The 27,760-nt window shown below is 42.0% G+C and overlaps 1 protein-coding gene across 3 annotated transcripts in view; it reads right to left on the bottom strand.

The window, feature by feature from the left end:
• Positions 1 to 244: 244 nt before the first annotated feature.
• LOC109866530 (ankyrin repeat and SOCS box protein 2) overlaps positions 245 to 27,760 on the bottom strand; it is a 30,570-nt gene continuing 3,054 nt past the window's right edge. For 2 of the 3 annotated variants that reach the window (XM_020455241.2, XM_020455242.2), the window contains exons 2-10: positions 21,253 to 21,555; positions 19,856 to 19,990; positions 18,748 to 18,917; positions 18,226 to 18,381; positions 17,596 to 17,841; positions 17,290 to 17,461; positions 10,027 to 10,594; positions 4,356 to 4,509; positions 245 to 1,733 (exon numbers count right to left, since the gene is read on the bottom strand). In XM_020455241.2, the coding sequence (XP_020310830.1) occupies positions 1,576 to 1,733; positions 4,356 to 4,509; positions 10,027 to 10,594; positions 17,290 to 17,461; positions 17,596 to 17,841; positions 18,226 to 18,381; positions 18,748 to 18,917; positions 19,856 to 19,990; positions 21,253 to 21,548 (2,055 nt within the window). In that variant the 5' untranslated portion in view covers positions 21,549 to 21,555 and the 3' untranslated portion in view covers positions 245 to 1,575. The remainder of the gene's footprint in view (positions 1,734 to 4,355; positions 4,510 to 10,026; positions 10,595 to 17,289; positions 17,462 to 17,595; positions 17,842 to 18,225; positions 18,382 to 18,747; positions 18,918 to 19,855; positions 19,991 to 21,252; positions 21,556 to 27,760) is intronic. The other variant, XM_031800820.1, reaches the window with a different exon arrangement.

The following is a 27,760-nucleotide window of genomic DNA, read 5'->3' as shown; positions in this document are numbered from 1 at the left end:
AAATGCGGGAGGCAGACAAGTTCTGGATGCTATTTAGAAACAGCAGGCCCAGGGAGGAGGTATACAGAGTGAAGGCACGCAGTAAACCATTTTGTAAAATGTTTACTTGTTTCCACCTACACGCACACTTTTATTACCCTCAGGTCCAGTGGACCCGAACACCACATATGTAATATAAATGTGTAGGGGGATGCAGTGTGCACTCAATGACAATGTGTTCTTCACAGAAAATGAGCCAAAGCCATTGAGTCTCAGGTTGAAAATGTATTAATTCTATCATTTTTCTTTTAGTAAACATTGAAAATGTTAACCCACACAAGGGTTAATCTTCAGAATGTAGAAACTGTGCTAAATGACGCTGAAAAGTGGTGTAATTTTCATTTTAGGAAAATGGGAAACAGGTGCAGTCAAACAACAATCATTTGGTGTATGAAGAGTAAGGCTAATTGCAGCATCATCATAGATGGATTATAGCTCAAAGATGACTTGTCATTCAAATAATGATAATCTCTACATTTACTTTTAGTGCCGCCTAATAAGGAGGTTGCACATAACAGTCCATACATATAAATGTGAACTTTGAAAATATATTTTTTACACTCAAGTAACACCAAACAGCAGCAATGTCATATCAATGTAGCCTGTAACCATCTGCAAAATTCACTGGGGAAAATCACAGAGCAGGATTTACAAACAATAAATCAAAATGCATGTATATTTTTTAAATAGCATATTTTCTTAGGTTAGAGTAAGAAATACTTCTCAAAAGATCCACCTTCTCTCTGCTTTTGAGTTTTCACTACACAGTTCAAGTGAGCTGTGAGCTAAAGATAGCACCTCAGTCTAACAAAGCCATCTTCTGTGGCATTCCTCAGTTTGGACAGAGTGGACCACTGTGCTAGAAGTGGAACCAGATTCCCACACGTCTTACAGATCAAGTGATGAATTCTACAGAAAAGGCCTTGACAGGTTTCCATTGCCTTGACAGGTTTTGCAATTACATACTATGTTTTTAATACTGACCAATGCAGTTCAGTCATGGATAAATAATAGCTTGTTTATAGACCTATTTCAAGACTAAAACAGCTGCCTCTACCATATGGATGTTTGTGATAATTCACAATCCAATTAATGGTCATAATGTAATTGAACAACAATCCAAGAGACAACATTGTAGATTATTATATGTTGTAAAATGTGAGCCATCATAACATGGACAGTACATTGCATGAATAATGCACTAGGTTGGGTTATGTGGTACAGTAGTAGTTCAGTCCAATGCTAGAGGGCAAGAGGAATGGTGGTGTCAAAAGAACTTCATTCATGGATCCATCCTCTGTGAAGTCATTTGGCACCCTCATGAGGAGTTTGTCTGAAGTGAAGTGCAAGCACACACACTTACCGACTTTGGTAAGTCTACCTTAGTCTGGTCTTAAAGTTTAATTGTGAACTCTAGGTTCAACGCACTCTACTCTATATTATTGCTCAAATATCACACTAAAAACAATGAACATGTGAAGCGATTTTGTGCTGTATTCCCTCTGTTGTCTCTTACTTTGACTATGATTTTACACATTAGTATTCACCAAACTGTTCTTGGTTGCACTCTTCATGGTTGAGGTACTTGATCAGTTGTTGTGGGAGGGGCAGTTTGTTGATGCACCTCAGTCTGTGGATCCCAACTTTCTGGCGGATCTTCAGCCTGCACAGCTGCATCAGTGGACGTGGTGGCGCTGGAAGACAATGACAACATATATGGGGTTGTACATGTTTGTATACATATATGTACATATAACATGTGCACAAGTCACTCCAAATAAGTGCCCGTTTGGGCAGTGCATTGTGTGTGTGCGTACATGACATCCCCCCCTCATCACAGCAGTAACCCCAACAGCCAAGGGCGTAACTTTGTGTTGCATATTAGGGGGGGTCAACACCCTTCCACGGGGGGTCAGGGGACATGCTCCCCCTGGAGATTTAATATATATAAACAAATAAATAACTGTGAAATGCTTGTTTCTGGTAGGGAAAACATATCAAAACATTCCTGATAATTGGGTCTTCGGGAAAGTATTCAGACCCCATGAGTATGTCCACATTTTGTTACATTACAGCCTTATTTTAAAATGGATTAAATAAAAAACACCTTAGCAATCTACACACAATATCCCATAGCGACAAAGCGAAAACATGTTGAGATATTTTTGCAAATGTATTAAAAACAGAAATACCTTATTTACATATTCAGACCATTTGCTATTAGAGTAGAAATTGACCTCAGGTGCATCCTGTTTTCATTGATCATCCTTGAGATGTTTCTACAACTTGGCGTCCACCTGTGGTAAATTACATTTATTGGGCATGATTTGGAAAGGCGCACACCTGTCTATATTAGGTCCTACAGTTGACAGTGTAAGTCAGAGCAAAAACCAAGCCATGAGGACAAAGGAATTGTCAGTAGAGCTCTGAGACAGGATTGTGTCGAGGCACAGATCTGGGAAAGGGTACCAAAAAAATGTCTGCAGCATTGAATGTCCCCAAGAACACAGTGGCCTCCATCATTCTTAAATGGAAGAAGTTTGGAACCACCAAGACTCTTCCTAGAGCTGGCAGCTGGGCCAAACTGAGCAATCAGGGGGAGAAGGGACTTGGTCAGGGAGGTGACCAAGAATCCGATGGTCACTCTGACAGAGCTCCAGAGTTCCTCTGCGAAGATGGGATAACTTTCCAGAAGGACAACCATCTCAGCAGCACTCCACCAAAAGGCCTTTATGGTCGAGTGGCCAGACGGAAGCCACTCCTCAGTAAAAGGCACATGACAGCCCGCTTTGAGTTGACCAAAAGGCACCTAAAAGACTCTCAGACCATGACAAACAAGATTCTCTGGTCTGATGAAACCAAGATTGAACTCTTTGGCTTGATTGCTAAGCATCACATCTTGAGGTACCCTGGCACATCCCTACAGTGAAGCATGGTGGTGGCAGCATCATGCTGTGGGGTTGTTTTTCAGAGGCTAGGACTGGCAGAATAGTCAGGACTGAGGCAAAGGTGAACGGAGCAAAGTACAGAGAGATCCTTGACGAAAACCTCAAACTGGGGGCGAAGGTTGACCTACCAACAGGACAACGACCCTAATAACATAGCCAAGACAACGCAGGAGTGGCTTCGGGACAAGTCTCTGAATGTTCTTGAGTGGCCCAGCCAGAGTGGCCCAGCCACCCGGACTTCAACCCAATTGAACTTCTCTGGAGAGACCTGAAAGTAACTGTGCAGCAATGCTCCCCATCCAACCTGACAGCTTGAGAGGATCTGCTGAGAAGAATGGGAGAAACTCCCCAATACAGGTGTGCCAGGTTTGTAACTTCATACCCAAGAACACTTGAGACTGTCAATGGAGCTGCAATAAAGTGCTGAGTTAAGGATTTGAATAATTCTGTCAATCTGATATTACAGTTATTTTTTTTATTTATAAATTAGCAAAAAAGAAACAAACATGTTTGTGCTTTGTCATTTTAGGGTTTTGTGTGTAAATTTCCCCCCCTCATTAATCAATTTTAGAATAAGGCTGTAATCTAACAAAATGTGGCAAAAGTCCAGGGGTCCGAATACTTTCCGATGACACTGTATCCCCAACCACTGAACTGAACTGAACGACTTTTGTACTCCAAAATGATTTTTTTTTAAATGATGCTGACACTGTCTAAAAAAATCATTTTATCCTCCAGAAATGAGCCGAACAACATACTGGTCCATATTATTAGGCTGGTGTGTTATTTAGCAATAAGCATTATCAGCTGTGCCTAACTGATGCAGCATACTGACTATAAACAAATAGGCCAAATCATGGGGTTGCCCATGATTTGTGCTAACCATTCGGTTGATCAGTGCTTCCCAAACCTTTTCATTCATTAACCCCCTTTCATCATGGGGGAACATAATTGGCTCTGGAAGTATTCTAAGGGTGACTATTAAGTTGCATAAACATGATTAGTGCTATCCCCCCACAATTCTGGCCTTCCAATTTGTTTTCTGAACATAAATAAGGAGGATAGGCTGCTGGTCAGAGTCTGGGAGACAGGCAGGGCAGGCTGCACTAGGAGAAACAGCCTTGCTTGAGTCTACATACTAAATGAGGTTCAGAGAAGCAACCCTCTAGCTGCTGGCTAGACATTAGCTCTGGGATTCAGGTCGCGGCACCACTGTAACATGCTGGTATTGAACCCTAGTTATCAACCACACATACTGTACCCCTACACCAAATGCTACCTTCTGTTGTGTAATATGTGGAATTGTGTAGGTGTATATCTACAGTATGTATGCATATGTGCGTCTGTTTGGAAGCCGGGGACACTCACTTGCTTTCTCCTTGATGACTTCCCAGTTCTTGAAGCTATCTAGGTGTTCAGTGAGTCTGGAGCAGAGTTTCACCTGGCCAACGTAATCCAGGAGTACGTCTATGATGGGTCCTGCCCAGCGGCTTATTGCCCGAGTAGATATTATCTCACAAAACTAATGACGGAAACACAAAAAGCAATTGTCCCCACTTAACAAGAAGTGTAAGAAGTGTCCCAAATACCTATGTGCTAACATAAAATCATGACAGTTACATTGGTGATTACAGTGTTGTTAAACATTGTTACATAGTAAATCCAAAAAAACATTCCTTACCAAAGGACACTTCAACAGGAAAATAAAGAAAAAGGAGCTCTCGGTTCCTGTATAGAAAGTAAGATGGCGCAGACAGACATGGTAGCTCTGCTTCTAGCTCCTAAGCAATTTTGCAGTTTTTGTGTGTGTGTGTTATTTCTTATTTTATTAACCCAGAATGTTTGATGTATTATTACATACAGCCGGAAACAATTTTGTATATAAGAGCGGCGGTAACTCACCAGCATTACAACCAGGAATAAGATTTTCCCTAATTGGATCCTTTGTTCGTACCCCCAAGGCAATTAAACTTATCCCAGAGGATGCTCGAAGTCACTGCTGTTGGAGAAGAGGTATTCGGAATGGACTTCTAGTCCGACTCAGGAGGCTGGCACACCCTCCATTGCTTCCAAGTAAATCACTCGCTAAGGTTCAGTCTCTGGACAATAAAGTAGACGAGCTCAGAGCGAGGATCTCCTTCCAGAGAGACATCAGGGACTGTAACATACTCTGTTTCATGGAATCATGGCTCTCTGGGGATATACTGTCTCCATCCAGTCGGCCAGCTGGGTACTCAGTTCATCGTACAGACGGGAAGAAATAACTCAGGGAAGAAGAAATGCAGGGGTCTATGCTTCATGATTACCTACTCATGGTGTGATTGCGATAACATACAGAAACTCAAGTCCCTTTGTTCACCCAATCTACAATACCTCAATCAAATGACGGCCGTATTACATCCCAAGAGAATTCTCAAGGTGGGACGCTACCGTCCCACTGGTAGCAGACAGGTTAAATGACGATCGCCCAGTAGCACTCACTTGTCATCATGAAGTGCTTTGAGAGGCTAGTTAAGGATCATGTCCCCTCTACCTTACACCAACAGTAGTAGGCATGATTACCAACAATGACGAGACAGCCTACACGGAGGAAGATTTGGATAGAAAACACTCTAAAGTTTCCAAAAATGTTTAAATAATGTCTGTGAGTATAACAGAACTGATATGGCAGGCAGAAACCTGAGGAAAATCCAACCAGGAAGTACTATTATTTTGAAAGGCTGTTTTTCCATTGAAAGCCTATCCACCATACAAAGACTTAGGACCCAGTGCACTATCTCTATGGCTTCCTCTACATGTGGCCAGTCTTTAAGCATTGTTTCAGGCTTTTACTCTGAAAATTTAGGGAGATACAGCACATTCAATGAGTGGTCAAGCCAAGCTCGTGATCGGGAGCGCGCCACTTGTTTCTCCTTTTCTATTGACGAAGCTTTTGTCCGGTTGAAATATTATTGATAATTTGTGACAAAAACAACCTGAGGATTGATTTTAAACATCGTTTGACATTTTCTACAAACTTTTAATGTACTTTTAAAAAACTTTTCATCTAGATGTTGTGAGTGCGCATTGTACCTTTGGATTACTGATCTAAACGCACCAACAAAACTGAGGTTTTTGGACATAAAGAGAAACATTATCGAACAAAACAAACATTTATTGTCTAACATGGAGACCTGGGAGTGCCTTAGTATTTTTGTAATTTGATGTGGCTCTCTGAAATTTCACCGGATGTTTGTTTGAGACAATGATTACTGTACATAACGCATCAATTTCAACTGAGGTTTTTGGGCATAAAGATTAACTTTATTGAACAAAACACACATTTATTGTGTTACATGAAGTCCTATGATTGCTATTTGCTGAAGATCAAAGGTTAGTGATTTATTTAATCGCTATATCTGTCTTTTGTGAGCTCTCTCCTTTTCTGGAAAATGACTGTTTGGTTTTCTGTGACAAGGCACTGACCTAACATAATCAGATGGAGTGCTTTCGCCGTAAAGCCTTTTTGAAATCAGACACTGTGGTTGGATTTACAAGAAGTTTATCTTTAAAATGGTGTATAATACTGGTATGTTGGAGGACTTTTAATTATGGGGTTGCTGTTGTTTTGAATTTGGCATCCTGCAATTTCACTTGCTGTTTTTCAAGGTGGGATGCTACCGTCCCACTGGTAGCAGACAGGTTAAATGACGATCGCCCCGTAGCACTCACTTGTCATCATGAAGTGCTTTGAGAGGCTAGTTAATTAAGGAACATGTCCCCTCTACCTTACACCAACAGTAGTAGGCTTGATTACCAACAATGACGAAACAGCCTACACGGAGGAAGTGAGGGCCCTGGCAGAGTGGGGCCAGAAAAATAACCACACTCTCAACGTCAAAACTAAGGAGCTGATCGGGCACTTCAGGAAACAGCACGTGGAGCACACCCCTATCCACATCGACGATACAGCAGTGGAGAACGTGGAAAGCTTCAAGTTTCTCGGCGTACACATCAATGATAATCTGAAATGGTCCACCCACACAGAGAGTGTGGTGAAGAAGGCACAACAGCGCCTCTTCAAACTCAGGAGGCTGAAGAAATTCGGATTGGCCCATAAGACCCTCAGAAACTTTTACAGATGAATAATTTAGAGCATCCTGTTGGGCTGTATCATCGCCTGACGGCAACTGCACTGCCCGCAACCGCAGGGCTCTCCAGAGGGTGGTCCGTCTATCCAATGCATCACACTGCCTGCCCTCCAGTACACCTACAAACACCCGATGTCACAGGAAGGCCAAAAAGATCATCAAGGATATAGATGCTTTAGATGCTGCTCCCTTATATACAGTTGGGAGAACAAGCATATGATACACTGCTGATTGCAGGTTTCCCTACTTACAAAGCATGTAGAGGTCTGTTATATTTATCATAGATACACTTCAACTATGAGAGACGGAATCTAAAATTGTATGATTTTTAAGTAATTAATTTGCATTTTATTGCATGACATAAGTATTTGATACATCAAAAAAGCAGAACTTAATATGTGGTACAGAAAGCTTTGTTTGCAATTACAGATATCATACGTTTCCTGTAGTTCTTGACCAGGTTTGCACACACTGCAGCAGGGATTTTGGCCAACTCCTCCATACAGACCTTCTCCAGATCATTCTGTCGCTGGGCAATATGGACTTTCAGCTCCCTCCAAAGACTTTCTATTGGGTTCAGGTCTGGAGACTGGCTAGGCCACTCCAGGACCTTGAGATGCTTCTTACGGAGAAACTCCTTAGTTGCCCTGGCTGTGTGTTTCGGGTTGTTGTCATGCTGGAAGACCGAGCCACGACCCATCTTCAATGCTCTTACTGAGGGAAGGAGGTTGTTGGCCAAGATCTTGCGATACATGGCCCCATCCATCCTCCCCTCAATATGGTGCAGTCGTCCTGTCCACTTTGCAGAAAAGCATCCCCAAAGAATGATGTTTCCACCTCCATGCTTCACGGTTGGGATGGTGTTCTTGGGGTTGTACTCATCCTTCTTCTTCCTCCAAACACAGCGAGTGGAGTTTAGACCAAAAAGCTCTATTTTGTCTCATCAGACCACATGAACTTCTCCCATTCCTCCTCTGGATCATCCAGATGGTTATTGGCAAACTTCAGATGGGCCTGGACATGCGCTGGCTTGAGCAGGAGGACCTTGCGTGAGCTGCAGGATTTGAATCCATGACGCCGTAGTGTGTTACGAATGGTTTTCTTTGAGACTGTGGTCCCAGCTCTCTTCAGGTCATTGACCAGGTCCTGCCGTGTAGTTCTGGGCTGATCCCTCACCTTCCTCATGATCTTTGATGCCCCACAAGGTGAGATCTTGCATGGAGCCCCAGACCGAGGGTGATTGACCGTCATCTTGAACTTCTTCCATTTTCTAATAATTGTGCCAACAGTTGTTGCCTTCTCACCAAGCTGCTTGCCTATTGTCCTGTAGCCCATCCCAGCCTTGTGCAGGTCTACAATTTAACCCTGATGTCCTTACACGGCTCTCTGGTCTTGGCCATTGTGGAGAGGTTGGAGTTTGATTGAGTGTGTGGACAGGTGTCTTTTATACAGGTAACGAGTTCAAACAGGTGCAGTTTATACAGGTAATGAGTGGAGAACAGGAGGGTTTCTTAAAGAAAAACTAACAGGTCTGTGAGAGCCGGAATTCTTACTGGTTGGTAGGTGATCAAATACTTATGTCATGCAATAAATGCAAATGAATGACTTAAAAATCATACAATGTGATTTTCTGGATTTTTGTTTTAGATTCCGTCTCTCACAGTTGAAGTGTACCCCTGATAAAAATTACAGACCTCTACATGCTTTGTAAGTGGGAAAACCTGCAAAATCGGCAGTGTATCAAATATTTGTTCTCCCCACTGTACATAGAATCACTGGACACGTTAATAATTGAACACTAGTCACTTTAATAACGTTTACATTCTGCTTTACTCAACTCCGATGTATATACTGAATTCTATTCTACTGTATTTAGTCAATGCCACTCTGACATTGCTTGTCCTAATATTTAAATACAATAACTTGCGAAAGTATTCACCCCCCTTGGCATTTTTCCTATTTTGTTGCCTTACAACCTGGAATGAAAGTGTATTTTTGGGGGGTTTGTACAACAACACAATATTTTTTTTTATTGTGAAACAAGAAATAAGACACACAACAAAACTGGGTCTAGGCTTTGAATTTAAATGCTTTGAATTTAAATGTTTCCCCTTTAAATGTTTCCCCTTTCCCCTGTCCGGGCCTAGCATCGAGGGTCCCCAGTCCTGGGCCCGCAACGAAGGTCCCCAGTCCAGGGCCCGCAGAGAGGGTCCCCAGTCCGGGGTTGTCGACGAGGCGCCACCAAAGTTCGGTGAGCCAGAGGTGGAGCGGGATCTACGTCCCGCACCAGTGCCGCCACCACAGATCGATGCCCACCCAGACCCACCCTTATAGGTTCAGGTTTTGTGGCCGGAGTCCGCACCTTTGGGAGGGGGGGGGGGGGTACTGTCACGCCCTGACCTTAGAGATCAATTTTTCGATGTTTCTTTATTTCTATGTTTTGGCCGGGTATGGTTCTCAGTCAGGGACAGCTGTCTATCGTTGTCTCTGATTGGGAATCATACTTCGGTAGCCCTTTTTCCCTCCTTTCAGTGTGGGTAGTTATCTTTGTTTGTGGCACTATAGCCCTGTGAGCTTCACGGTTGTTTTTTAATTTCTTGTTTTGTTGGTGACATTTTAAATAAAAAAAGAAATGTACGCTCTCCACGCTGCACTTTGGTCTACTTCTTTCGACGACCGCGACAGTACCACGACCGCTATCCTTTTAAATTGCTTGTTATACAAAATGCAATTACATTAGTATACAATTAATATATTTTTTTTTAGCATACAAGAGAGCTCAGTATGTATTCATTTTATACAGTCTTCTATTCTCATCTTTATCAAGGGATCCCTAAAGAAGTGTACCCTACTGTATGTGAAAATATTACACACGCACACACTAAACATTTCACTCCTATTCTATTTACCTGAACAGGTTCCCCGGTATTTCTGTGCATATCAGTATTGTAGCCATCTCTCTCAGAGGTCTCCTGAAGGGGTGGGTGTGGACCACTGCTGTAAGTGCAACTAAAACAGGAGAGGGCATCGCAACCGTTGTCCATCAGATACTTCAGCATGGACAGATACTTCATACTGAACATGACGGTGGCCGGGAATGAGGTGGGGTGAGTGGGGATGTAGGCATTGACGTTGGCCATGTGCTCCACCAGCAAAGTGACCAATTCGATACTACCTTGCCTCATGGCCACAAGTAGTGGGTTGAATGTGTCCAGGTTTGGGTTGGCACCGGCTTCTAGAAGCATGGTGGTCGTGTCCACGTTGCCGTTGGTGACGGCGAAGTAGAGCGCTGTTCTACGATGGTCCTCATACATCCTGGAGCGTTCCTCCGACAGCACGGCATTGACATCGTAGCCGGCCTTGATCAGGACCTCCAGGACTTCATCCCAATTGTACTCGGCGGCCAGGTGGAGGGGACTGATGCCACTGCGTTTCACTCTGGACTTGCTGGTGGCTTTGATCAGCAACGACACGATACTGAAATAGAAAATCACACAGGGGGAATTAGGGGGTGCCCAGATTTGAGGATTAAGGGCTAGGGTTGCAATTTCCCCCTAAAACTTTCCCAAAGTTTCCACGTCTTTCAGAAATCTGAATATTATAGACATGATAGACCAATCCAAACTGATCTCTGCATGTCCAGCACACTCATTATCTCAAGCAATCATGGCTAACGGAAAGGTTACTTCCTTTTTCTGTTGCTAAACCAACTAGGCTTGTAATTGAACAATTGTAGTCGTATTTACAGATGGGATAAAAGTTTGATTTTAAGGTAGACGAGAGCTGCATGTAGCCATGTGTGCACATTTTATTCATATTTTGCTAGTTAGTGAGTTATTACCCCAGTTATAGATCATTTGTAGTCAGCAATACGGGAGTAATTGCTTCCTATAAAAGTACAAAACGTGTGCATTTCTAGTCATGTTTGAAAAGCGAGTCAGGTAAGTAACTTTTTTTGTCTTATAGGGGTAGTGTTGTATTTTGAGACAGGCTTGAATAAGCTAAGTAACCAATTTGCAGGGGGTAGCATAATTTGTCTGATTCTCTGTAATAATGGTATAAAGCATTTTATTTTGTAAAATTATTTATTGCACCAAGCAACAACATTTTCAGTCACCTCCTTCTCTGAAGAAAAGTGAAGCTCCATACTCCAAGTGATGCTCCATGTTCCATTGCTTGCTGTTTGGGGTTTTAGGCTGGGTTTTTGTACAGCACTTTGAGATATTAGCTGATGTAAGAAGGGCTATATAAATCAATTTGATTTGAATATTCCAAGATGGAGAATTCCCTCCCTGGATATTATCCTCCTGATTGTGGGAATCATCCAACCGGAATAAGGGGTCAAAGTCCCCACAAGTAAAGCCCACCACAAAGGCCGGACACAAGGGGTTCATATTCTAGGTAGAACAATGACATTTCTTCACAGCTTGGTTTTAGTGTGTCTAGAATATTTGTCACAGTTCCGACCAAATGTTTATGCATGACTAGCATTTCGTATCATGTGCTCTACGAACTGAATGATTACAGCAGCATTTTCATTGGCTGGGAGTCCCTTTAACTTTTCTTTTGAGGTGCGGAGAAAAGGTGCAAGTGAAAGGGAAGTCAGTAGATTCAGAAAAGAAAACTAGGAGGTAGGGTAGAGTACAGGATAGAAAGAAGGTGGGGGAAAGTACAATAATGGTATTATTATTGGCCATGATGACAAAGATGGCCATGACACGAATGTATCCTTTGTGGGAGCAAAAACTCAGAATTTGACCACAAAATGATGCACCGCTTGTTGTAATCAGACCAATTTTTGGCAGAGTTATGCTTTTAAATTTGTAATAAAGGAGAGACTACTTCTAAGAAAACAGCCTTCTTGCAATGAAGGGCTGCTCATGCTCATAGCTCACATTTCAACAGTCAATGACAGCGCCTCAACTGCACAGTTGGAATGCATTAAATTGTTAAAGAAGTCAAGGAGATTTTGGGAGTACATGTACAGTATGACTAAGAAGAGACGTAAGGGCTCGATCCTGATTTAGGAAATGATATCTTTCTGAAGCATGACTTTCCTACGCACTTCTCAGTATTAAGTTGCGTAATGCACTTTGCAGGTATGGTTACCTTGCTCGCTCTGAATAAATGTAATTAAACCATTGAGTCTGTACCACAGGGGGTCAGAATATGGTGAATTTAACGAAAGCAATCTATGCATATTTGTCTCCGTTTCAGCACCAACTGGTAGATTTAAAGATATTGTGATCTTGTATATTATTTATTTAGGAAGTATGTATGACAAAAAAAATCCATGTCTCAATTGTTTCAAGGCTTAAAACTCCTTTAACCTGTCTAACCTTCATCTACACTGATTGAAGTGGTTAACAGGCGACATCAATAAGGGATCATAGCTTCACCTGGTGAATTTGTCATGGAAATAGCAGGTGTTCCTAATGTTTTATACACTCAGTGCGTATTGAAGAAGTCAGTGGTTTGATTCATCCTGAAAGTTGTCATATTCAAGTTCAATCCATACGATATTGGAAGGTGGAATAAAAAAAAGTGTACAATAGAGGTTGAACAATAATCCTATAAATCTACCCTAATTCTCACAAATCATGGAACTGTATGACAAATTGTTGCACAACGTTAGCCTAATATGATCTACTAACGCTAGCGTCCCTCAGGAAGAATTTACAAGGACATGAGAGGAAAGAAAGGTTAACGAAATTATGCTAAAATAAATGTATGTGAGTATTACTGATGTTGGCTAATATTTAACATTATGCAAATTGTACAAACAAGGCAGGTTCAGCCCTAAAGAAGCCTATAGCTTGGGTAGGGCTGTTGTGGTAACCATATTACCACCACACCTGTGGTCACGAGTCATGAAGGCAGTCAAATTCCATGTGAGCGTTTAGTTACAGTAATTAGGCATCTCCAAGCTTGGATGCTGCTGATGGTCATTAGTAGCCTACCAAACTTGATAACTGCTTGGTACTCAGCACGCTATTGTCCCTCAAATCAAATGTAATCGAAAATCTAATCAAACACTTCATGAGAGTCCCATGAGCTCATGTTGCGCAACATTCCTATAGGCCATGCAATTGCGTGAGAAAACAGAGTGATGGCCTCTATTATAAAGAGGAGGATCCCATCAGCTTTCTGAAGACAGACATCAGGAAGTTGAAGTCGCCAATTACGCAGACAGATGAGCCGTCTTCAGGAAATTAAGAAAAGAAAAGAAAATCTCCACTTAGGAGAAATGAGTAGACCTTTGCCACCACCACGATGACAACCAGATGCTCTCGGACAATGAGAGAAAACATAGATTAAGAAAGAGAAGCTGGAGTAGCAGTGTTCTCTGGGGTGATCCATGTCTTCATCAGGGTCAAAAGTTGAGGGACTGAAGGGCAGCATAGACTAAGATGAACTCGCCGTTTTTGATCGTGGAATGGCAGTTCCAAACGCTGCCAGAGACCCAGCGGAATTCCACATCGGTTGTGCGCTCAGGGTAAACTAACTTGGAAGGGTTGCAGCCAACGGATGAGGAGCGTCTGTAAATCCTACAGGAAGAAGTGCAAACAGGTATAGAAAACAAATAGTTGACAAAGCTACAAAAGGGAAAAATGACAATCTGTAAATATATAGGGAAGATACTCAAGTGAGAGTGGTGTGGAGTCTTCCTCGAATAACTTGTCAGAGCGGTCTTTGTTTTGAGACACTACCGCCACTGACGTGACCGCAGCTTACAGCTGCCACTGAGAAACCAGAGGAGACTGAAAAACTAACACTAACTGCTGATTGCCTCGCAGAGGTGGAGAGCACACCTCCCTGTACTAAATGCTGATTGCCTAGGAGAGGTGAAACCACCCCCCCCCCCTACAATGGAGCCAGTGATTACCAAAACAAGTTACAAATTGCCTTGCCCTTTGATCCTGGTTGATGTGTTAACAACTATCTGCAAATAATTAGCAATCAGCAGTTCACACACCAAGTAGGCCATTGGGAAAACAGACAGCAATTAAAGTAGATGGCCCTAGCTAGCAAAAAGACAGTACTAGACAACAAATAAAGACAAAAAATGTTTACTTATCACTCATGGAGATATCAGGAGTTCTCTAGCTATTGAATGAAGCACACTGAGATGGAGCATGAGAAGCTGGTTATATACACTCAGAAAAGAGATGAAACCACTCACCCTTCAGTACAGCCACTGATTACCAAAACAAGTCGCAAATTATCCTGCCCCTTGATCCTAGTTAATGTGTCAACAACTACCTGCAAATTATGAGAAGGCAGCAGTTCACACACCAAGTAGACCACTGGGAAGACAGGCAGCACTTACAGTGGCAAAAAAAAGTATGTGAACCCTTTGGAAATACCTGGATTTCTGCATAAATTGGTCATAACATTTGATCTGAACTTCATCTTGGTCACAACTAACACAGTCTGCTTAAACTAATATCACACAAACAATTATACGTTTTCAGGTCTTTACTGAACACACTGTGTAAACATTCACAGTGCAGGTTGGGAAAAGTATGTGAACACTTGGATTTAATAACGGTTGACCCTCCTTTGGCAGCAATAACCTCAAACAAAGTTTTCTGTAGTTGTGGATCAGACATGCAATGGTAAAGAGGAATTTTGGACCATTCCTCTTTACAAAACTGTTTCAGTAAAGCTATATTCTTTGGGATGTCTGCCGTGAACTGTTCTCGAGGTCATGTCACAGCATCTCAATCGGATTGAGGTCAGGACTCTGACTGGGCCACTCCAGAAGGTGTATTTTCTTCTGTTGATGCCATTCTGTTGTTGATTTATAAACAGCTTCTCCGGCTCCATCTTGGGTCATTGTCCTGTTGCATCACCCAACTTCCATTGAGCTTCAATTGGTGGATAGATAGTCTAACATTCTCCTGCAAAATGTCTTGATAAACTTGGGAATTTATTTTTCTGTCGAAGACAGCAAGCTGTCCAGGCCCTGAGGCAGCCCCAAATCATGATGCTCCCTCCACCATGATTTACATTTAGGATGAGGTTTTGATGTTGGCGTGCTGTGCCTTTTTTTCTCCACACATAGTGTTGTATGTTCCTTCCAAACAACTCAACTGCAGTTTCATCTGTCCACAGAATATTTTGCCAGTAGGGCTGAGAAACATCCAGGTGCACTTTTGCAAACTTCAGATGGGCAGCAAGTTTTTTTTTGGACAGTGGTGGCTTCTTCCGTGGTGTCCTCCCATGAACACTATTCTGTTTAATGTTTGACGTATCATAGACTCGTCAAAAGAGATGTTAGCATTTTCCAGAGATTTCTGTAAGTTTTTAGCTGATGCTCTAGGATTTTTCTTAACCTCACTGAGCATTCTGCGCTGTGCTCTTGCAGTCATCTTTGCAGGACGGCCACTCCTAGGGAGAGTAGCAACAGTGCTGAACTTTCTCCATTTACAGACAATTTGTCTTACTGTGGACTGATGAACATCAAGGCTTTTAGTGATACTTCTGTAACCCTTTCCAGCTTTATGCAAGTCAACAATTCTTAATCGTAGTTCTTCTGAGATGTATTTTGTTCGAGGCATGGTTCACATCAGGCAATGCTTCCTGTGAATAGCAAACTCAAATTTTGTGAGTGTTTTTTATAGGGAAAGGTAGCTCTAACCAACATTTCCAATCTCGTCTCATTGATTGGACTCCAGGTTTGCTGACTCCTGACTCCAATTAGCTTTTGGAGAAGTCATTAGCCTAGGGGTTGACATACTTTTTCCAACCTACACTGTGAATGTTCAAATTATGTATTCAATATAGACAAGAAAAATACAATCATTTGTGTTATTAGTTTCAGCTTTTAGCGCACGGTCTAGTTTTCTGAATTTCCGCCTCTCTGACATGCCCAAAGTAAACTGCTTGTTACTCAGGCCCAGAAGCTAGGATATGCATTTAATTGCTATAATTGGATAGACAACACTCTGAAGTTTCTAAACCTAAGAGGTTAAAAGTATGTCTGTGAGTATAACAGAACTGTTATGGCAGGCAAAAACCAGAGGGAAATCCTTTTTCTTTTTTAGCTCCCAGCTATTTCAAATGTGAAGCTATTGAAAACTATGACTTACACCTCCCAGATTGCAGTTCCTATGGCTTCCATTAGATGACAACAGTCTTTATTCATGGTTTCAGACTTGTTTGTAGAAAAACCAATGAGGAATAGTAGTTTATCCAAGGGGAGCAAAAGTAGTCTCTTTGCGCTCATGAACGAGGGCGCGCGCTTCATTATTTTCCTTTCCTATTGAACATACTAGTCTTGGTATCAAATATTATAATTTATTTCGATATTAGACTACCTGAGGATTAATTAGAAATGTTGTTTGACTTGTTTGGATGAACTTTACCAGTAACTTTTCGGACTTCTTTGTCTTCATGGTGAACTGGTGGATTACTGAACTCAATGATGCCTACTAAACTGACTTTTTGGGATATAAAGAAGGACTTTATCGAACAAAACGAACATTCATTGTGTAGCTGGGACCGTTGGGATTGCAAGCAGAGGAAGATCTTCAAAGGTAAGTGATTTATTTTATATCTATTTATGATTTTATGACACCTGTGCTGGTTTGAAAACATATGTTGTTGTGGGGCGCTGTCCTCAGATAATCAAATGCTATGCTTTCGCCGTAAAGCCTATTGTAAATTGGTCAATGCGGTTCGATTACCAAGATTCTAAGCTAAAGAATCATGTATGACACTTGTATTTCCATTCATGTTTAATATTACGATTTTGTATTTTGAATTTGGCGCGCTCGGATTTCACCGGATGTTGATGAATTTGATCCCGCTAGTGGAATCCGTGCTTGAAGAGATTTGAACACTCCTGGAGAGTCTTCTAGCTATAGAATGAAGCACACAGATACTTAGGCATAATAAAACACTTAAGCTTTTTCTGATCATGAGTATCAACTGTCAATTTACAGATACGATTACAAATACAAGTATAGCCATGTTGTTACACCTCTAATACTAATAACAACACAGTAGATGAATCTGATACGTAAGCTAAAGAGGATGACCAACAGTGCTTTCTTTAGCGAGTACTTGGAGGTTAAGAAGCCCAGTGGTTCTAGTGTTAAGGGTGCTGTGCAGGGATATTTGTAATCTAACCATGTTTCAAGGCAATTTAAGCTAATTTCACCTACCCATCATTTCCTTGTTGGGCAGCGATATGTAGTGGCAGAAGTCCTTTCTTTCCCACTTTGTTTGCGACAGCTTTCTGAGAAAGAAGAATCTCCACAATGTCCTCATGGCCATTCTTAGCCGCCTCATACAGAGCTGTGGACCCATCACTTGCCTCACTATTGACATCAGCACCTAGAACATATTCAGAACAATGTACAGTAAGAAAAGTTTTTTTGCTATATCCATGGTTACAGCCTCAATTCGGTGTAATGCCATTTGGCATACAGAATTCATCCTTTTCCCCCCAGGGGAAGTCATACCCATACCGTGTTTAATAAGAAATCGAAGTGTTTCCACATGTCCATTCTGGGCTGCAGTAGAAAGTGGTGTGATACCGTACATGTCGGTTGGGTTGAGCTTAGCCCCGCTCCGGACTAACATCTCACAGATCTCAACGTTGTTGCGGCTCACAGCTTCTAGGAGAGCTGTCCAGCCCTGGGTGGAGTATTTGTTCACCATAGCACCGTGATTCAGAAGCATGGCCACAATCTCGGCATTGTCCATTTCACAACCTGAAGAAAATGTCAAAGATTGACAGACAGCAGTTATATGGAAGAATTTTCTGGGGTACTCAAGACCGCTTGAGAGGATACTGGGAGAGGCACTCTGTAATGGCAGATTTTGGGTGTAGCTGTATTTCTATATCAAGCCATTCCTGTCTCCCAATAACCTCTCCTTTCTCCTGAAGTGTGGCCTTGTTCACAAGTGCTCCCTTGTATCATGTATTCAACATGTTTTTCAGCTAAAAAATGTTTCACGGTCTTCTGATCTTGCTACCTAACAAGTTATTTTACTATCAGTAGCCTATGACTTACTATGCTTAAAGTAAAAGGATAATAACAAAGTGGTTGGCAGATATTGTAGGTCTTAGTAGGTCTTAAAGGCAAATGTTTTACCTTTGTAGAGGGGGCTCTCTCTCTCCTTGTTGGCAAGGTCTGGGTCAGCCCCCATCTCCAGAAGTGCCTCTACACAGGCCACCTTTTCGCTTTCCACTGCCAAGATGAGAGCGGTCCGGCCTTTCAGGTCGCACGTGTTAATCACACCAGGTTGAGCTTGAAAAGTGGAAAGAAGAACACTAGGATATACTTTATTTTACACTGTATTTTACAGTCTGCTATTTAGCTGGCATTTACTTGGTAAAATACTTGGTAATTACTTGGTAAAATGGGTGCACCATTTGGTATGGACTGCTTTTGTATTCTTTAACATGAGACTAGAAAATGTCAATTGTTACCACTACACACTTTCCTAGTAAATAACAGGTAAGTACCAGTTTAAATGGGACTATAAAATATAAAGATACCAGCCTTACAAAAAAGGACAACAACCAATGATGCAAAGAATGACGGTACTAAATGTACAAGGAACCACTCACAATACATGTACAGTACATCTATGGGGTTTTAAATTGCATTTACCCCCAAGAAGAACTCTGACACACTGGTCTTGGCCACAATATGCAGCCTCGTGCAGCGGGATCCATCCATACTTGTCAGGCCGCAGTATGTTATTCCCACTGTTTCTAGCCATAGCTCGTACCGTAGTCACATCACCATTCAGGATGGCTTTCACAATAGGGTCCTGTTCCCTAATAGGCAAACATACCCATCATCATCCACTTGCCTTTTTCCCTAGCCCACATAAACTATAGAAGAGCTAACATATGCTACTGTACCTGTAGACGTCCAGTCATTGCGCTAATGCTAGTTAACAATAGCTCGCAAAACTACCTCTAGCATCCTTCATAATGCACATAGAGACATAAAATGATATCCACAAGTTCATCTGACTCTGGCTAAGTAGAGAAACGGCTTAATTGCCAGAATCTCGCAGTCCTTTAAAGAGACAATCCAGAACATTCTCAAATTCAATTAGTGCATATTTTATTGATTTGCTATCTTTGAGTTATGGAAAGTGGATTAAAATTAAATACACACATCCTTAGTTAGGGTTTATGGTGTTGGAAAGACATTGGTTACGTAAGTTGTGAATTTCACCACTTTTCTACCTCATTTATTATTTCCAACACCCAACCATTGTCTATATATGTGAAAATGGCACTGTGATTAAAAAGCTACGATAAAAAAATTGCAATTTGTCGATGTCATCAAAAGTAAAAACATTTTTAAATATAGTGATTTTCAAAGACTATGAGAATCGCGGTCACGTGGTGAGCAGGAAAATGTCCTCCCCTGGCTAGAAACGTTGCAGGTTTTGAAAACCGCTGTTGTGCATTGTTGTTCTTCTTTTCGTTGTTCTGTAGTGTAAAAGAAATGCATCGTTTTCACATACAGTATGTACACTTTGGTATGTTGCTGGAGATAATGCATATGAGGTTGAAAAGTGGTGGAAATCCCAGCAGGTATCCCAACAGGTTTGTATTCTTTAATGTGGAAAAATGATGTACAAAGTACAACAAATGTCATCACATATTATAGAAACATTATTACATATACTGAAGTGTTCATGTCTTGGTGTGAAGGCAATATATGTTGCTAAATACCCTCTGTGAAAGGACACACTTACTTTTCTGTGTCTGGCACGTACTGAATGGAGCCATCGCCTCTGTGATATGCCAGCATGCGCTTTCCATTGCCAGTTACAAAATGAGTCACCACAATGTCTCCACATTTCCTTCTTTCTTCACATGTCCTTCTCCTGCTACAGGAACGGTGAGATATAATTAGTTGACAGTCACATTTTATGAAAATGTATACATAAAATAAATGAAAGTAATATGGGGGGGTCCTTAATCTAATTGTATATTGTGTTTCTTCAAAGTGAAATGTTTGAATCCTGAAACAACTTTCATTGCTGACATGCGTACTATGGAAAGCTCTGTATCAATGAATACAGTACAGCCATCTAAAGTAATTGTGCACCATCACAATCCACTGCTCAAGTGTTCCTCCGAAAGCATTTCTAAGTGGTAGGCTTAATGCATGTACATAGTTGATATCTAACATGCACAGTTGCAGGGTACTAATAAGTTATCTTTTTTTTAAACCCTGGTACCACCAAGTTTTTGTGAAAAACTATAGAGTCACTATTAGTCTAGTTATTTTGACTGGTATTGTTGCAGCAAAACAATCCTGCAGCAAGAGGATTTCAATGTTTAATCCAGAATGTTTTTGATTGTGGTTAGGCTATTAGCTGGCCAAAATTAGGCTACATGAAAAGTGCAGTACTGTTAATATAACTGTGTTAGCGTGGATTTTCTGTGAATTTAGATAAATCACAAAGCTCATTTGCATTTCCTTCAGCGCAGGAATTCTCACCCAAAAATAGTGATCAAATTAAGATCCTACATCATTAAGTAAACACTGCACGAGTCAAGTCATTTATTTGAGGAAACCGCCACTCATGCATACTTATGAAGTCTGCAACCTACATATGAAATCGAATGGCCAAACCACACCAAAGGTTGTATAACTCTGGAAACATATACTGCATTTGCTTTGAAGGAGATGTCTGTATAGTGATACATAGACACACATTACTGACGAGATCCATATAATAATCAGAGAAAGCTTTTATTTTCTACACTGTAACTATAGATAAGGTACGTAATAAGGACAGTTATAGTGCTACGGGGCGGCAGGTAGCCTAGTGGTCAGAGCGTTGGGCCAGTAACCCAAAGGTTGCTGGATCAAATCCCTGAGCTGACAAGGTAAAAATCTGTCATTCTGCCCCTTAACAAGGCCTTAACCCTAACCCTGGTAGGCTGTCATTGTAAATAAGAATTTGTTCTTAACTGACTTGCCTAGTTAAATCAAATAAATGTTCAAAAGAATTACATGTATTATGCCAATGAATTTGAAATACATGTAAATATCTGTAGCCTACAACTTAATATAAATGGGGGCCCAAAACCCAAAGTGGATCATGAAAAACAATGAAGGGTCTTTTCAGCTGGTACACACGCATCAGGTGGGTTGGCAGTAGGCGGCCTATGGCTTGGGTCCTCCCTAGGTGGATTTGATGGGTTCGGTGTAGTTGTGGGTGGATTTGCCCTGAACTGGACTGTTCTTCTGCCTAGAGCTGTGGAGGTCTTGCTGGCTTCACCCAGTGAAGTGGCATTGTGGGGATCACTAAGGCTGCGTTCGATAGCCAGCTGCATCAGCTCGTCATCTGACAGGTTGCTGTAGAGAGTGTAGTCATCAAACCCCAGAGTGGGGCTGATAGTGGAGCCAGGCATGGACTTACTGGCAACTGCCATGTTGGATCTGGAAAGAAAAGAGAGCATACAATATAACGGTTACATATGATGCTTTATGCATTATGTCCACCATGTTGGATCTTGAGACCCATTCCTTGGCACCTACACCAGTGGTGGTCAAGACTGGTCCTAGCGGGTGCCACAATATCGTCCATCTAGAGACCATGATTAAAGGAATAGTTTACCCAAATAGCAAAAATACATATTGGTTCTGATTGTGTAGATGATTTGGACATGACATGCAAAAATGGGATTATCAGGGATATTGACTTGCATTGGTTATGTGCCACAAATGCAAAAAACTGAGCATTTGTAGACAGTGGTCAGATAATCAAAACCAAAGGTTTTCTGGGGAAGCATATCAAAACATTTCTGCAGCCTTGAATGTCCCCAAGAACACACATTCTTAAATTAAAGAAGTTTGGAACCACCAATGCTCATCATAATCTGTCCGCCCGGCCAAACTGAGCAAATGGGGGAGAAGGGCCTTAGTCAGGGAGGTGACCAAGAACCCCATAGCCAGGAGAACCTTCCAGAAGGACAACCATCTCTACAGCACTCCACCAATCAAGCCTTTATGGTAGAGTGGCCAGACGGAAGATACTCCGAAATAAAAGGCACATGACAGCCTGCTATGAGTTTGGCAAAAGGCACCTAAAGACTCTCAGACCATGAGAACAAGATTCTCTGGTCTGATGAAACCAAGATTTACAATTTTGGCCTGAATGCCAAGCGTCACTTCTGGAGAAAACCTTGCACCATCCCTACTGTGAAGCATGGTGGTGGCAGCATCATGTTTTGGGGATGTTTTTCAGTGGCAGTGACTGGGTGACATATTCAAGATCGAGGCAAAGGTGAATATGGAGCAAAGTACAGAGAAGTGCTTGATGAAAACCTGCTCTACAGCGCTCAGGACTTCAGACTAATATGAAGGTCCACCTTCCAACATGACCCTAAGAACACAGCCAAGACAACGCAGGAGTGGCTTCAGGACAAGTCTCTGAATGTCCTTGAGTGTCTCAGCCAGTGCCCGGATTTGAACCCGATTGAACTTCTCTGTAGAGACCTGAAAATAGCTGTGCAGCAATGCTCCCCATCCAACCTGACAGAGCTTGAGAGGATCTGCAGAGAAGAATAGGAGAAACTCCGCAAATACAGGTGTGCTAAGCTTGTTGCGTCATTCCCAAGAAGAATCAAGTCTGTAATCGCTGCTAAAGGTGCTTCAACAACGTGCTGAGTAAAGGGTCTGAATGTATTATAATAAATGATAAATTAACAAAAAAAATCTAAAAAATATTTTTTTTCTCATGTGAAGGCCTAATTACAGAGGAGAAACTTCTAGATGCAAGTAAAGCCTTCACGTCCGGGAAAACTCCAGGGCTGGTATATCAAAGGTATATCAAATATTTTTCAATGTACTCAAAGGTCCGTTATTAACATGCTTTAACCACTCCTATAAAAATCTTAAATACTCAGCAAGAAGGTCTGATTTAATGATTACTGAAACAGGACCCAAGAGGTAAATATAAAGATCAAGTCTGACCTAAAAAACTGGAGACCCCTTACACTTCAGTATAGTGATGCCAAAATTTTAGCAAAATGCATAGCGCATAGAATTTATTAAAAAGGTATTGTCATATATTATTCATTCTAGTCAGACAGGGTTTTTACATGGACGTTAGTTTCGAGAAAATACTGGATATCATACAACTATAAAGAATCTGTGACACCAGGCCTGGTATTCATAGCCTTTGATGAAGTATGACTGGAATTCATATGTAAATGCGTGGACAATTTTAATTTTGGAGAATCTCTTATACAATGTGTTAAAGTTATGTATAGCAACCCCAGGTGTAAAATAGTAAATAATGGCTACTTCTCAGAAAGTATGAAATTGTTAAGAGAAGTAAAACAAGGCTGTCCACTATTGGCATATCTATTTATTATGGCATTGAAATGTTAGCTATTAAAACCAGATCCAACAATAATATCAAGGGGCTAGAAATCTAGAATTGTGATCAATAAAAAAGAATACAAGTTTTATTTAAAACCTCTCTGGGATAGGCAGGACGCTTGCGTCCCACTTGGCCAATAGTCAGGGAAAATGTAGAGCACCAAATTCAAATAAAATACTATGAAAATCAAACTTTCATTAAATCACACATGTAAGATACCAAATTAAAGCTACACTCGTTGTGAATCCAGACAACATGTCAGATTTCAAAAAGGCTTTTCGGTGAAAGCATAAGATGCTATTATCTGATGATAGCACAACAGTAAACAAAGAGAGTAGCATATTTCAACCCTGCAGGCGCAACACAAAATGCAGAAATAAAAATATAATTCATGCCTTTGACGAGTTTATATTGTTGGCACTCCAATATGTCCCATAAACATCACAAATGGTCCTTTTGTTCAATTAATTCCGTCGATATATATCCAAAATGTCCATTTATTTGGCGCGTTTGATCCAGAAAAACACAGCTTCCAACTTGCGCAACGTCACTACAAAATATCTCAAAGGTTACCTGTAAACTTTGCCAAAACATTTCAAACTACTTTTGTAATACAACTTTAGGTATTTTAAAATGTTAATAATCGATCAAATTGAATACGGGACAATCTGTGTTCAATACAGGAAGACAACAAACTCAAGCTACTTTAAGTCATGCACCTCTCTCAAAAAGTAGACTTCAAATGACACTCATTCAAGATGGCCGTACTTCTTCATTACACAAAGGAAAAACCTCAACCAATTTCTAAAGACTGGTGACTTCCAGTGGAAGCGGTAGGAACTGAAAACAAGTCCCTTAGAAATCTAGTTTCCCAATGAAACTTCATTGAATAGACAGTGACCTCAAAAAAAGAAATCTGAATGATTTGTCCTTGGGGTTTTGCCTGCTGCATAAGTTCTGATATACTCACAGACATGATTCAAACAGTTTTAGAAACTTCAGAAATATACTAATAATATGCATATCTTATATTCTGGGGATGAGTAGCAGGAAGTTGAAATTGGGCACGCTATTAATCCAAAAGTGAAAATGCTGCCCCCTATCCCGAATAAGTTTTTAAGGCCTAAAAAATGGACAGCTTTTCCATACAGCTTCCAAAATAGCTGGTAGAAGAATGTTGACTTACTGAATCCATGTCACATGGTTTATGAACTGATACACAAAATATCACCAGATTTAAAACTTTGAGTTTTTAAATATAATTGACAATACAACATGCGTGCAGTCAATAGAATGATATTTATATGGGGGATACAACCATCCCAGCTCTGCACATTTTTCAGCGAAGTGACAGAATCATTAGATCACTTGTTTTGGTACTGCCCATATATAGGTTGTTTTTGGTTGAAAGGTTCAGGAATACCTGAATAATTGCAACATTTACTTAGAGATAACTCTGCAAATAGCACCAAAGCCATCTTCGATGCGAGAATCTCTTAATTCCCCACATCACTCAGTGGTGGTGAGGCGGTGGGAGAAGACGGCGCAGGGAATCAGCTCAAGATCCAAGGCAGAACAGAACAGCCCCCACTCTGACATCCAAAGCATCGGCCTCCACCACAAACTGACGGGAAGGGTCTGGATGAACCAGGATCGGAGCCGTGGTGAAGCATTGTTTAAGGTCCCAGAATGCCTGGTCTGCAGCCGTGGACCACGTGAACGGAACCTTGGTAGAGGTGAGGGCAGACAGGAGGGAGAACAGGGGGCTGTAAACCTGGATAAAGTGGTGATAAAAGTTGGCGAACCCAAGGAAACGTTGCAGCTACACCCTGGCCAATCCACCACAAGCGTTGCATCTGCTGAGGCCAATCCACCACCACTTTCACCTTCTCGGGATCCATCTTGACACTCCCAGCAGAGATGATGTAGCCCAGAAAGGGAATGGTGGAGCGATGGAACTCTCACTTGTCCGCCTTAACGAACAACAAGTTCTCCAGTACTGGAGAAACTGCCGGACATGGAGCGTGTGTTCTTGGGGGGAGAGGGAGAAGACGAGGGTGTCATCCAATTAGACAAAGTGGAACTGGTTCAGCATGTCGTGGAGAATGTTATTCACCAGAGCCTGGAACACGGCAGGGCCTTGGTGAGGCCAAAGGGCATGACTAGATATTCGTAACATCCACGGGAATGGAGAGGAGCTGAGTGGGGATGTTCAGCTCGGAAGCCAGTGTGGCGTCCAAAAAGCTCTCATCAGCCCCAGAGTCAATGAGGACCCGGAGATATTTGGACTGGTTTCCCCACAGCAGAATGAAATGAAAAGGGGTGCGAGTAAAGGAAAGCAGAAAAGTTCCCCATATGGCCCACCAGAGTACTCGCTCCTACCGGTGAGCCTGGTAAAAACCGGGCATGAGGACACAAAATGACCAAAGGTCCCACAATACAGACAGCTCCTTGCGCTGATCTGGTGTTGCCATTCAGCTGGCAACAACACAGCCCTGCTTAGTTGCATGGGCTCAGGAAACAGTTCCTCAGCCCTCCTTGGTGATTCTCGAGGAGATCTCGGGTGCTCTCGGCCACAGGACCATCAGAGACTTCCAGGATGACTCGGAGGAGAGGTGGAATCCCTGGACGTGTGAGTGAAATCGAATTTCCTGTCCATCCGTCATTCCCGCAATCGCCCATCGATGCGGACGGTCAACACGATGAGGGAGTCCATATCTGTGGGTAAGTCCCGATCCGCAAGCTCGTCCTTAACCTCCCCCGAGACGCCGTGCAGGAACATGTTGAACAGTGCTTCCGGTTCCACGCAGTCTCCGCTGCCAACGTATGGAAATCCACCGCATAGTCGGCCACAATGCGGGCATCCTGCCAGAGATGGATTAGCTTCCAGGCAGCTTCTCTCCCGGAGAACGGGGCATCAAAGACCTTCCTCACCTTTCCCATGAACCCCTCCAGGCTCACGCACATGGCCCATTCTGCTGATGTTCCCATACGGTGGTAGCCCAGGTGAGAGCCCTTCCAGACATCAGCGTGATGAGGTAGGCTATTTTGAAGCGATCTGAGGAGAAGGAGGAGGGATGAAGCCCAACAGGTGCTCGGCTCTCCATTAAAGCATTCCGGAGGAAGTAACCGGGGCTCCTGGGAAGGTGGTGGGGTGGCGCTGCTAACTGCCGAGTTACTGAGGTGCCACCGTGGCAGGCTGACCCCCAGATGTCCCGCGGAACTGCTCTAGCAGCATGTCCTGGTCATGGCGCTCAGCAAACATTTGGACCACCTCCATCAGCCCCATAAGCAATTGCTCATGCCTACCAATGGAGGCTCCTTGGGAGGAGATGGCGTTGCGCACCTAGTCCGGGTCTGCTGGGTCAGTCATGGCCAGTTCGTACTATCAGGTACAGTGGGGCAAAAAAGTATTTAGTCAGCCACCAATTGTGCAAGTTCTCCCACTTAAAAAGATGAGAGAGGGCCTGTAATTTTCATCATAGGTACACTTCAACTAGGACAGACAAAATCTGAAAATCACATTGTAGGATTTTTTATGAATGTATTTGCAAATTATGGTGGAAAATAAGTCAAAAGATTAGTATTTGGACTTAGTATATTCCTAGCACGCAATGATTACATCAAGCGTTTGACTCATAATTATTCACAATTCATTAATGATTATCTGTAATTATGGTAGCATCCTCATTAATGTAGAAGTGTTCTGAAATATATTATATTCTTATTTACAATAGAAGTGACTCAATACATTATTTACCATTCATTTCTATAGGGCACAACATAATCCAAACACAACCAAACAAACTGCAAATGTTTCCACAAGTTTGATGCAGTCTGTGTCACGTGGTATAATGATAGAAGACAAGCCAGTAATACGTGATAGTTTTTTCTTTTTCTCCACCCAAACAAAGAGGAAGGTGTAAAGCTCTAAATAATACATGGGACTAGAACTGTAAAACAAGTGCACAATAACACGTAGCATGGAAGCCGATACAACAGCACAGGTGCTCACAGGACTAACGGACATGGTAGCAATAACATGTAGCATGGAAGCCGATACAACAGCACAGGTGCTCACAAGACCAAAGGACATGGTAACAATAACCAACAAGGACAATGGGGAACAGAGAACACATACAGTTGAAGTTGGAAGTTTACATACACTTAGGTTGGAGTCATTAAAACTCGTTTTTCAACCACTCCACAAATTTCTTGTTAACAAACTACAGTTTTGGCAAGTCGGTTAGGACATCC

Source organism: Oncorhynchus kisutch, linkage group LG21, assembly GCF_002021735.2.
Source record: "Oncorhynchus kisutch isolate 150728-3 linkage group LG21, Okis_V2, whole genome shotgun sequence".
Taxonomy (NCBI): domain Eukaryota; kingdom Metazoa; phylum Chordata; class Actinopteri; order Salmoniformes; family Salmonidae; genus Oncorhynchus; species Oncorhynchus kisutch.
This window is presented reverse-complemented; position numbering and strand designations above follow the sequence as displayed.